This window comes from Haematobia irritans, chromosome 3, assembly GCF_050003625.1.
Source record: "Haematobia irritans isolate KBUSLIRL chromosome 3, ASM5000362v1, whole genome shotgun sequence".
NCBI lineage: Eukaryota > Metazoa > Arthropoda > Insecta > Diptera > Muscidae > Haematobia > Haematobia irritans.
Genome location: NC_134399.1, coordinates 127648983 through 127662028, shown reverse-complemented (window position 1 = coordinate 127662028; position 13046 = coordinate 127648983). Strand labels below are relative to the sequence as shown.

At 32.9% G+C, this 13046-nt stretch overlaps 1 protein-coding gene across 1 annotated transcript; it reads left to right on the top strand.

The window, feature by feature from the left end:
• The first annotated feature begins 3665 nt into the window (after positions 1–3665).
• a6 lies at positions 3666–8748 on the top strand. The gene has a single exon (XM_075299708.1). The coding sequence runs from the start codon at positions 4170–4172 to the stop codon at positions 5658–5660; it is 1491 nt and encodes a 496-aa protein (XP_075155823.1). The 5' UTR covers positions 3666–4169; the 3' UTR covers positions 5661–8748.
• The last annotated feature ends 4298 nt before the right edge of the window (positions 8749–13046 follow it).

Genomic DNA, 13046 nt, shown 5'->3' with positions numbered 1-13046 from the left:
TGAAATGAGCACGTAGGACGGTGAACGCAGTGGACGCCCGAAAGAGGTGGTTACCGACGAAAACATCAAAAACATCAACAAAATGATTTTGAATGACCGTAAAATGAAGTTCATCGAGATAGAGGCCTTAAAGATATTAAAGGAACGTGTTGGTCATATCATTCATCAATATTTGGATATGCGGCAGCTCTGTGCAAAATGGGTGCCGCGCAAGCTCACATTTGATCAAAAACAACAACGTGTTGATGATTCTGAGCGGTGTTTGCAGCTGTTAACTCGTAATACACCCTTCATGTTTATTTATACTTTAAGGCCGGTACTAAGTTTTCAATGGGAAACCAAAATTGAAAGTGCAAAAAAAGAATAAAATATGAATGTTATTTACAAAATCTTATATAACTAGGCTTAATACCTTACTATTATTAGTAAGGTGGCTACCTTACTAATAATAGTAAGGTAGCCACCGTGGGCCAATGGTTAGTTTGCCTGACTTGCATTCAAAGGGTCATGGGTTTAATCCCAGTCTCCATCAAACACAAAAACTATTTTTTATAACGGTGGATTATCTCTTTTAGTAATGCTGGTGACATTACAAAGCTTCTCTAAGTAGTTTCACCGCAATGTGGAACGCCGTTCGCACTCAACTATAAAATGGACGTCTCTTGTCCACACAGAATTGGACAGCACTCAGTGATAAGAGAAAAGTTCGCCATTATGGTATCACAATGGACTGAATAGTCCAAGTAAACCTGAAATATCTGGCTGCAACTAGACCTAACCTATCCTAAATAAAGGTGGGTATTAAGATCGAGTTTAGCCGCTAAAATCAAAAATAAATATGTTGTGTTAAATGGAGCTCGGTCCAGTCCACTATATTTGACTGCGCGTGTGCCTCAGGGGTCCGTATTGGGGCCTTTGTTATTTATTCTATATGTGAATGACCTTAATCGGACTATAGGCTCAAGAGTATGTAGAACATTTATGTTTGCGGATGATGTGTTCTTGCTCTTTGGTGGAAAATACTCTTCACGCGAAATATTTGAGGATGAAATTAACTCATGTTTGGATAGGTTTTTGTGTTGGTCTTCTGCCAATTCTTTGACTGTTAATTCGGCAAAGACGAAGGCTATAATGTTTCGATCCACTTCAAATGCTCCAGCTCCGCCTGAAATTTTTCTCGGAAATGATGGTATCCGATTTGTTTATTACCACAAATGCTTGGGTGTTTTTATCGATAGTGGTCTTTCTTTTCGCCATCATATTGATATAATGTCAGGAAGGATCTTGTCGAGTTTGCGACGTATATTTGCATCGAATTTGTATTTACTTTTACATGTGAGAAGTATGTTGGCACATAATCTTCTCATGTCCCAAATTTTGTTTGGTATGGAGGTTTATTCCGGGACAGCAATGCAGAATCTTAATAGAGTGCAACTCGTTGTCAATATGATTAGGCGATTTGTTTACCGCATTCGCCGTAGGCAATCTATATCCATCTTTTAGACGCTTCCTAGGTTGTTCCTTCAAGGATTTTGTTGTATGTCGGAACCTTTTAACATTCTACAAGGTTATTGTTAGATCTAGACCCTTGGTTTTGCGACTTTTATTTACTTTTTCATTCCTCGAATTAGGAGGAGTATATATTCTAGATCATTTACTGTGAGAATTGCTAGAATGTGGAATGTGCTGCCTCATGAACTAAGGATTTTCTCACATTGTAGCAATATTTTTCGTGTGAAACTAATGTCGTATCTTAACGCTGCTGGCAGTGGATAAACAAATGTTTTCATGTCTTTTTGGTGTGCCTGCAATTGCAGTCACTTAATTGAACGTAAGACCATATTGGGCTACCTAATTATGGGACTTTACCCCCTTTTTATCTTAATATGATACACCTTTGTTATAATGGCTGGAGAGCCGCGTTAGTGTTAGTATTAGGCTAAAATAGTCTTTAATTATTAGTTTTATTACAGAATTATTTAATGCTCAGGTAATTGCTAAGATTAATATGTTTATTGGCCTTGAAGGATTTATATTACTTTATGATTCAATAAATAAAATAAAAAAAGCAGATTTGGCAAATTTTATTATAACTTGGCGGGAAATGAACCAAAACAACAATTGAAAAAGTTTATTTTCTTTTAACTTAATACCCACCTTAAAGGTGGGTATTAAGTTCGAGTTTAGCCGCTAATTTTCACTAAAGTGAAAACTAAATCAGTAAAAAAGTCATAAAATTATACATATTTGTTGCAGATTTCATTATAACTTGATGGGGAATATCCCAAAGCAAATTTTCACAATGTTTGTATTCCTTAAAATGGATTATTAAAGAAAGGTAATCGTGAAAAAATGACGATTTTAGCGGCTAAACTCGAACTTAATACCCACCTTAAGGTAAGTACTGTATTCGCTTTTTGCGTTGAAATTTTCGCGGTTACTTTATTAAAGCAGTTCAATAAAAAGCAGATAGATTACCTCAATTGATGTGTAATTTCTTGTTCCTTCAGATTTCGGTAGGACTTTACAAAAATATGTCTGTTTTCATTTATAATTTTGATTATTTCAGGAAAAGTAATCGAAAACCGAACATAGAACACGCCTTTAATAGTAAATAACGCAAGTTAAAAATTTTGGATTTTCAAATTAGTACTCTCGGGGCTCCTTAAAGATGGACATTATAGTTCAATGAAATGATCGCTCACTTCAGCTCTTTTTCGATCAATGAACTAGTTCGGTCAATTAGTTCGCCAGCTCATTGTCGGTCAGTGAGTGGTTCATTTCAAGTTCATAATAAATTACAAGTAATAGCTTTGTGTTGTTTTATACATCGCACAAAAATACATACGAAAATAATGCCGAATATGTTATATGCAAAAAAAGCGATATGAGTTTACAGACTGAAAACTATGACAATGCCAAGGAAAGAGAAAATAACTGAGCGAACAAACTGCATAATTAGCTGAACTGACAGGGTGAGCGAAAAAGAACGATTGATGTGAACTAGTTCAGTCCGTTCATTTCAGTGATCCGTTCAATTGATCTAGTTCGTTCGCGAACTACCCAACTCTGCGAAGAAAGAATGTCCTTTATGAGGTAATTGTAATCTATATTATCAAAGTTGAATCTAAAGGTGAGTATTAAGTTCGAATTTAGCCGCTAAAATCGCTAAAGTGAAAACTAAATCAGTAAGAAAAATGCATGAAGTTATGCATATTTGTTGCAAATTTTATTATAACTTGATGGGGAAAAGCCCAAAGCAAATTTTCACAAAGTTTGTATTCCTTAAAATGGATTATTGAAGAAAAGTAATCGTTAAAAATTACGTTTTTAGCAGCTAAACTCGAACTTAATACCCACCTTAAGACTTCAAAATTCACATATTTAATGTTGCAATATTGAAAAATTCAAAGAAATAGCTTCTGAACCATATTTTACCGTTATGAGATTGTTTGACTTTAAATCCCACTTGCTTTCACAGCGTATTTGTTGTCTTGCGCATTAATTCTAATTATTGCCAGTTATAATTTCAAATTAATGCCTACGTTATACGCCGCTTACGTTTTCAATTAGGTATAGATCTAACGTAAACAGAGTTTCTTATGAAAACAAACAGTGACACTCGGTACTCGTTACTCGCTTTTCTGTCATAATAACACCGAAGAAAAGTGCAAAGCACATAAAATAAAAAAGTGCATATATTTTTTAATAAATTTGGCAAAAGTCAGCTTGAAAAACTACAAAAACTTTACGAAAACGATAAGAATACGAAAATCTCATTCAAAGCTTACAAAATTATATGGGAAAATCATTAAAGCGAAGCTAAAAAACAATAATTTCGCCTTATGCAAGTGTGGTTTGTGTGAACGCAATGGGAAAAAGAAAAACAAATACTGTACTTGGTGGTGGTTGGTTGCATTATTGAATTCTGATTCTGAGTGTGAGAGAGCGAGGCAAGGAGCAACGCGCTGCTCTTGTGAAATCGAGATAATAGGAAAAAAAAACAAACGACGAACGATAAACAGGACAAACAGCGCATTCACAAACAAAGATAATGAGCATACTTCTCGCTAGTGAAATGTTGCTTGTAACGTAAGAACTCGAAAGGTTTATTGCGAAAAAAAGACGAGAAGAATAAATAGCTAACGAGTTTTTGGAGAGTCATCACAATGGCCCCAAAAGCCCCAGAAAAATCACCCCAACAACAACCACCACCTCAAGCCCATAGAAATGAGACAGCACCCGTGCCAGCAGTTGTACCAAAACATTCCAATCCCTTTTACATATCAGCCCATACCCTTTGCAACAACAAGCGTTTGAAACAGAAACGTTCCAAATACCAGGAGATCTTGCGAAATGCAGCCCAACGCCACAAGACTGAACAACGAAGACAAAAGTTAAGTTTGTTAAGACCTGAAGTTACCATAGATTTATTATCGGATGGTGAAGAAAATGATCTTGTCCCGAATAAAAAACAACAGCAAATACAGAGTACTGCATTTCAGGGCAAATTGTGCTTGGAGAGAGCTGCAATATTGGGCCTTATGCCGGTGGTTCGGCTAACAAATGGTGTTAGCCAACAGAGATCGCCACCTCCCTTGGTACCTATAGTAAATGGCAATAACAGTAGTCGACAAAGAAAATCCGCCGCAATACAAAAACAAAATAACGTAGCTTCAAAAAGGCATTCATTGCAGCTTACACATCAACCACCACCAACACCACCGACGGTGCAGTCAACGCCATTGTATCCACAACAACAACAACAACAGCTATTACAGCAAAGACAACAGCAGCAGCTGCCTCAACAGACACGTAAACGTAAATCAAGGCCTCATAAACGCCATTCATTGCCAGTTTTACTCAATACCGAAAGTATTGTCCTAAGCGATGATAGTGACACAGAACAATCTACACCAAAACAATCTCCTTTAATTTCTATTCGTCCAGATTTAGCAATAATATATCCCACCAATCAGTCATCACCCTGCCAACAGACCATCACTATGCCTGTTCCAGTAAATTCTACACCTTCGAATTGTACATCATTGCAAAATACCATACAGATAGATGAAGATGTAACAATATCATTGGTGCCACGTTCTTTAACTGCTGCGACATGTGCCCGAGCCTCTCTTAACAATAGCAATAATAATAATCTATCCCTACCCAACACTCCGCTTAGTACCCATAGTCTACAGCATCAGCAGCAAAAGCAACAAACTATTTCGCCACCCTTTCCTATGCTACCTGATGAGACCACTGTCCATACAGTTATTGCAAATCGTATATATGAATTATCTCTAACGAAACTTCGTGAAGGTTTAGCCTCCTGTGGCATACCAGAGTTCAATGATGGTCAACAGAAAATTTCACCACCAAGGCGAAAGGGTGCCGTACAACCACCACCCGTAATTATGCAACCCCAGACACCGATATCTTTGAAATTGTCCAGTGATTTGAGCATCTCATTGATCTCAGATGATGAAGACGAGGTGAGACATCATCGAACAAATGAACCATTACTAAGTCCTGCCTATTTACAAAAGTTACCTGCAAATGTTTCTATTGCTCCGGTTGTTTCGATAATACCACAAACAGTAACCACAACGCCTTCGTCAGTAGTAGCTGCAGATCCAAGAAAACTTAAATTCGGTTAGAGTATATATCATATATACATATTTAGTTTTGTTAATTCCACATTAGTTTCTAGACAAGAAAAGAAAAACAATCCCAAATTCTCTATGTAAACCACGTGACTAAATGGGAAATATTGCAAATAATTTTAAAATGCCAATAGATCAGTTCTAGGTTTCACAATTTTGCATATGACTAATGCCGTTGGTAGCATAAAATCGAGAGACGACTTTAAATGACTAAACTACTCAACATCTTTGTTGGATGTTAAGGGCTTGTGTTCGATTTTCGTAACGAATATCAATTTAATATCGTGGTTAATTCATGTAAGCTATTAATCGATGCGTTTACCTTTCCCGTCCATTTTTTTAAAACACATTTGATAAAAGGAAGCTAACTTTTGAAAATGTTATATTTTTACTATTTTGGAAAAAGGCAAATTTACGACTATTGCTATCTTTAAAAAATCTAATCTTCGAGTTTTATATTTTCCACATTTTTTTATATTTTTGAATAAGTTGTAAAAATCTTTCAAATTTTCCAAAAAGACAAATTTACGACTATTGCTATCTTAAAAAATTGAATCTTCGAAGCCAACATAAAAAGTCAGTTACTTGATTTCGGCATGAGTGAAAAGTCTTTAAATAGATTTTAAAGAATTTTTAAGCAATTTTGTGAATCTTGAAGATTTGATTAGTCAAATTCAATGATCGCATAAAGTCGTCTTGGATTATTGCAATAAATTATAATAAATCGTGTTAATTTACGATTATGGTCAAAATCAAACGTCAATTTTTAGCTTTCGGCTAACAAAAAAATTCGAAAAGTCGATTGAGGAAAAAATGAAAATTCGAGTTCAGTGTTTAAAGAGTTCATTGATTTATCACTTTTTAGCTAATATGAAAATCCAATAGCCGAAGATTGCGAAAGATATTCATGTGTTTTTTTTTTTTACTTCAGATAGCAGCATACAAATCATGAATATCTGTCTGTTACTTGTTCTTGGCAATCGCCTATTAATGATCTGAATGTCTTATATACAGTGAAACCTCTCAAAAGTGGACACCCACCCAAGTCGCCCATGTTTTGTTCACTTGTAAGAGGCTAATTTTAATGTGGCAATATTGTAAAAGTCTTGCGGAAAAAATGATCACATTTAATAGGTGTCCGTTTTTCGGAGTGTCCAAGTTTGAGATGTTTAACTGTTTATAAAAAACTGAAAACTGATGCCATTTTAGACCAATTTAACTATTTTACCCGAAAATGTTCACGTCCGATAATATTTTGACATAATATCTCTATATGCAGAAAAAAATTTCACGAAAAAATTTCCAATTAAAATCCTAATTGAGTTTTAAAAAATATTCAATTAAAAATTTAATTGATTCAACAAATTTTTTAATTGAAGCAAAAATCAATAACACAAATTAATAGTATCAATTAATTTTTTAATTGGATCAATTAATATTTTAATTGACTGTCAATTAATTTTTTAATTGATACTATCATAATTAGATCAATTTCGTGATTGAATCAGAAAAAAAATGTTTGTGTGTACCCAAATCCTCCGTTTTATCGATTGAGCAATATATGGATGGCACATCCCAATTTTTTAAAGAATATTTACACATTCTGTTTAAAAATCAACATACTCTCATTTTTTCTACTTTTCGGCATTTTATAAAAAAAATGTCTTAAACTCCGATTTTGATTTTCAGATATTTAGCTCCTCCTAAAAAAGTCATTATAAAGAAATCTGATTAGAATCCCTTTTAACTTTTTTATATATTAAATACCGGTCGGGATTTTTATGTACATATACTTTGAAACCTCTCAGAAGGAGACACCGACGGTCGCCCAAGTTTTTTATTTTTTACGAGATATCCAAGTCTCGCGAAAAATGTCCACTTTTGAGGAGTTTCCGCTTTTCGGAGTGTCCAATCATAGCACTCTCCCGATCTTTATCACTTGAACACCCAATTGAATTTTGAAATCGTATATTCTATTGGACGTATACATACGCATACATTGGTATTCGTCCTGAACAAGAATATAATTCGATTGGACCCAACAAAAGGAAGTTTTTTTTTCAATTTTTTTTGTTTAGCCTCTATACACACACAAACAAAATTTCTGATACAATCACGAAATTAGTTGATCCAATTAATTTGTAATTGAAATGTCTTCAATCACAGAAATGATAGTATCAATTAAAAAATTAATTGAAGGTCAATTAAAAAGTTAATTGATCCAATTAAAAAATTAATTGATACTATTATTTTTGTGATTGATTTTTGTTTCAATTAAAAAATTTGTTGAATCAATTAAATTTTTAATTGAATATTTTTTAAAACTCAATTAAAATTTTAATTGGAAAAATTTTCGTGAAATTTTTTTGTGTGTACAATGGTCACAGGTTCTTACTTCTTCAACAAAAACAAAAACATTCTTGGTACATTATACAGTGAAACCTCTCAAAATTGGATACCCACCCAAGTCGCCCAAGTTATGTCCACACTTGGGAGGTGTCCACTTATAAAAGGTTAATTTTAATGTGGCAATATAGCAAAAGTTTCGCGAAAAATGGCCACCTTTAAGAGGTGTCCGTTTTTCGGAGTGTCCAAGTTTGAGAGGTTTCCCTGTACATATTTCGAAGAAGTATATATTTCGTTTTTTTTTAGATATGCCGATGTTGTTGTATCAGCGATTTCCAAATTTTAGACAGATTTTTCGATTATTTATGATTTTTTGTCGCTATGTCTAGAAATCCAAATCCAAGAGGAGACCATATAAAAGCCTTGACCAGCAGAACTTTGCGCAGTTCTTACTAAAATTTATTTGACACAAGTGCTTTCCAAGAGTATAGGTAAAAGGCTAATCTCGAATTTTCATTTATTTAACATTTTCATTACATAGATCCGTGTTGAACTTTACATAAATGATTTTCCACCAATGGTGTTTCAAAATAGTCCAAGTTGATTCTTAGTTAACGTTAGTTAGTTAACGATTATATGCTTAACCACGGCACCTATAACATTCGCATAGATCTCGTTTTATAAGAAATTTTATTTTCATTGAAGCAGTAGATGGGGGGTTAGACCCTCAATATAATGCCAATCACCTATATGTTGCAACTACACTGTTGTTATTTGTCATATGTTTGTATTGTACTGGATAATTTATTCTTTTAAATTGTTGCATAATTTTTTCTAATTTCACATCTATATCACGAAGATCAATTTCGACATATTCCCTTAGCATAACCGAGTGAGTGACAAGAGAATGTTTTAACTATGCCAATCTCTTTATATTGATCAATTCAATATTAACTTTCAACAGAATATTTATAATAGAGTAGTATCAAAATTTTTCAGTTGGATCCAACCGAAATGATATTCCCTATACGTCCTTGATATATATATATATATATATATATATATATATATATATATATATATATATATATATATATATATATATATATATATATATATATATATATATATATATATATATATATATATATATATATATATATATATATATATATATATATATATATATATATATATATATATATATATATATATATATATATATATATGTATATTTTATATATATATTCTCTTAATTGACAAGATCAGTTCTTCATATCTTTTTTTTATTTAATTACCAAACACAAATTCCACAAATGCATTTTATAAAAACAAAAAAAAAAAATCAAAAAATGGTATGGAATTTAAAGAAGTTAAACCAAATTCAAATAAATAGATCAAAAACTAAAGATTTTAATTTTTAATATTATTTCCAATATCAATATACATAATTAATTTTCTAATCGTTTGAATTAACTTGTAACGAATTGTACTTTTGAAATTTTAGCAAATAGCTATCATTTCCAAAGAGCAAGAGATGAAAAATTTCAATATTTATGAAAACCAAATTTGTATATAAATAATATGTAGCTTAACTTCATTCTAAACTAAAAACATCCTGTTAAAATCTTAAAAAAAATATTATACTGTGATTACCTACCGTTAAAAATATCTTTTTTTTTCAAAAACGAATCACTTTGGAACCTTGCTATATTTTCTATAATTATAGTCCTCCACAACATATCCATAACCATGAGAACAATGAGTCCTACTTCCTTTCCGTCTTTTTTTCCTTAGTTCAATTTAATAAATTTAATGTATATATTTTTCGTATGTATTTTAATATGTAATATCATATAATTTTAATTCTTAAAAGAAAAATCATCGCCACACACTCCCTATCTTTTAAAAAGTTTTGTATTTTATTTAGTAAGATCTATATATTTTCCCCTATATATTTTTTTTACTTTGAAATAGGTATTATACAAGAAATCCTATATATCATAATAAAATAAAATCTCTACAAAAAAAATTTACGTATATACTTTTACATACCTATGTCCGTATCTACAATGAAACACAGATTGTCACAAGTATTTTTTTTAATTCATATTTTGTTTCGATTTAGATTTCCAATCGCATATAACTTTTGTATGGTTTAGGAATTTTATCGTTATGAAACTTTATAATACTGTAGGTATGATTTTCTTCTGCATTAGAAAAATAACAATTTTGGTTTCAATTTATTTCTTTTTTGGATATGCTAAAATGGAAACCTATCGTACAAATAAACAAAATTGTTGCAAATATATTTTAGTTTTTTTTTTTTGGAAATTGAAAACATATGCATATGTATGTATTTAAGTGATATATGTAGTATGTAAGGAATATATTTATGAAATAAATTGAAATTTACTTATAGATTTTTGACATTATTTTTTTTTTTTCTTGAATATCCAATAGTTTTTGGGAGGGAAGTATACTTGTATACCAAAAAGTCTTTAAAGGAGGATTTTGTAAGGATTTTGAAGAACCACAAAATTTACTTTTATATATACCAGCCTTCTAATATTACGTATTTAAATTTAAAATTATATTGCTTGATGTTATTTCGTAATTTGAGAAAAAAATCAGAATTTGTGCAAACTAAACTATTGCTTGTTTTGGGAAGATTTAGTTTAAACAAGTAAGGAAAGTCTAAAATCGGGCGGGGCCGACTATATTATACCCTGTACCACTTTGTAGATCTAAATTTTCGATACCATATCACATCCGTCCAATGTGTTGGGTGCTATATATAAAGGTTTGTCCCAAATACATACATTTAAATATCACTCGATCTGGACAGAAGTTGATAGACTTCTACAAAATCTATAGACTCAAAATTTAAGTTGGCTAATGCACTAGGGTGGAACACAATTTTAGTAAAACAATATGGGAAACATTTAAATCTGAAGCAATTTTAAGGAAACTTCGTTAAAGTTTATTTATGATTTATCGCTCGATATATACGTATTAGAAGTTTAGTAAAATTAGAATCATTTTTACAACTTTTCGACTAAGCAGTGGCGATTTAACAAGGAAAATGTTGGTATTTTGACCATTTTTGTCGAAATCAGAAAAACATATATATGGGAGCTATATCTAAATCTGAACCGATTTCAATCAAATTTAGCACACATGACTATATTACTAATTGTACTCCTAGTGCAAAATTTCAACCAAATTGGGCCAAAACTCTGGCTTCTGGGTCCATATAAGTGCATATCGCGCGAAAGATATATATGGGAGCTATATCTAAATCTGAATCGATTTCAACCAAATTTGGCAGGCATAGCTACAATGCTAAATCTATTCCCTGTGCAAAATTTCAACCAAATTGGGCCAAAACTCTGGCTTTTAGGACCATATTAGTCCATATCGGGCGAAAGATATATGTGGGAGCTATATCTAAATCTGAACCGAATTCAATCAAATTTTCCACACTTGACTATACTACTAATTGTACTCCTAGTGCAAAATTTCAACCAAATTCGGCCAAAAATCTGGCTTCTGGGGCCATATAAGTCCATATCAAGCGAAAGATATATATAGGAGCTATATCTAAATCTGAACCGATTTCAATCAAATTTGGCACACATGACTATACTACTAATTGTACTCCTAGTGCAAAATGTCAACCAAATTGAGCCAAAACTCTGGCTTCTGGGGCCATATAAGAGCATATCGGGCGAAAGATATATATGGGAGCTATATCTAAATCTGAACCGATTTCTTCCAAAATTAATAGGGTTCTATTCTGACCCAAAAAAGGAACACGTGCCAAATTTGAAGGCGATTGGACTTATATTGCGATCTAAACTTTGATCACAAAAATGTGTTCACAGACAGACGGACGGACGGACATGGTTATATCGACTCAGGGACCCACCCTGAGCATTATTGCCAAAGACACCATATGTCTACCTCGTCTCCTTCTGGGTGTTACAAACAAATGCACTAACTTATAATACCCTGTTTCACAGTGTGGCGCAGGGTATAAATATGGGAAACATTTAAATCTGAAGCAATTTTAAGGAAACTTAAAAAACTAAAGTTTATTTATGATTTATCGCTCGATATATACGCCCAGTCAGAAATTTACGATGGTTATAAATATTGAGCGTTCTAACAGCGTTGGAAGCCAACGTTGAAACAACGCTTGCTAAACAAATTAATTGACGGTTTTTAAATAAAGGGTGATTTGTTAAGAGCTTGATAACTTTTTAAAAAAAAAAAACGCATAAAATTTGCAAAATCTCATCGGTTCTTTATTTGAAACGTTAGATTGGTCCATGACATTTACTTTTTGAAGATAATTTCATTTAAATGTTGACCGCGGCTGCGTCTTAGGTGGTCCATTCGGAAAGTCCAATTTTGGGCAACTTTTTCGAGCATTTCGGCCGGAATAGCCCGAATTTCTTCGGAAATGTTGTCTTCCAAAGCTGGAATAGTTGCTGGCTTATTTCTGTAGACTTTAGACTTGACGTAGCCCCACAAAAAATAGTCTAAAGGCGTCAAATCGCATGATCTTGGTGGCCAACTTACCGGTCCATTTCTTGAGATGAATTGTTCTCCGAAGTTTTCCCTCAAAATGGCCATAGAATCGCGAGCTGTGTGGCATGTAGCGCCATCTTGTTGAAACCACATGTCAACCAAGTTCAGTTCTTCCATTTTTGGCAACAAAAAGTTTGTTAGCATCGAACGATAGCGATCGCCATTCACCGTAACGTTGCGTCCAACAGCATCTTTGAAAAAATACGGTCCAATGATTCCACCAGCGTACAAACCACACCAAACAGTGCATTTTTCGGGATGCATGGGCAGTTCTTGAACGGCTTCTGGTTGCTCTTCACTCCAAATGCGGCAATTTTGCTTATTTACGTAGCCATTCAACCAGAAATGAGCCTCATCGCTGAACAAAATTTGTCGATAAAAAAGCGGATTTTCTGCCACTGATTTTGGTAATAAAATTCAATGATTTGCAAGCGTTGC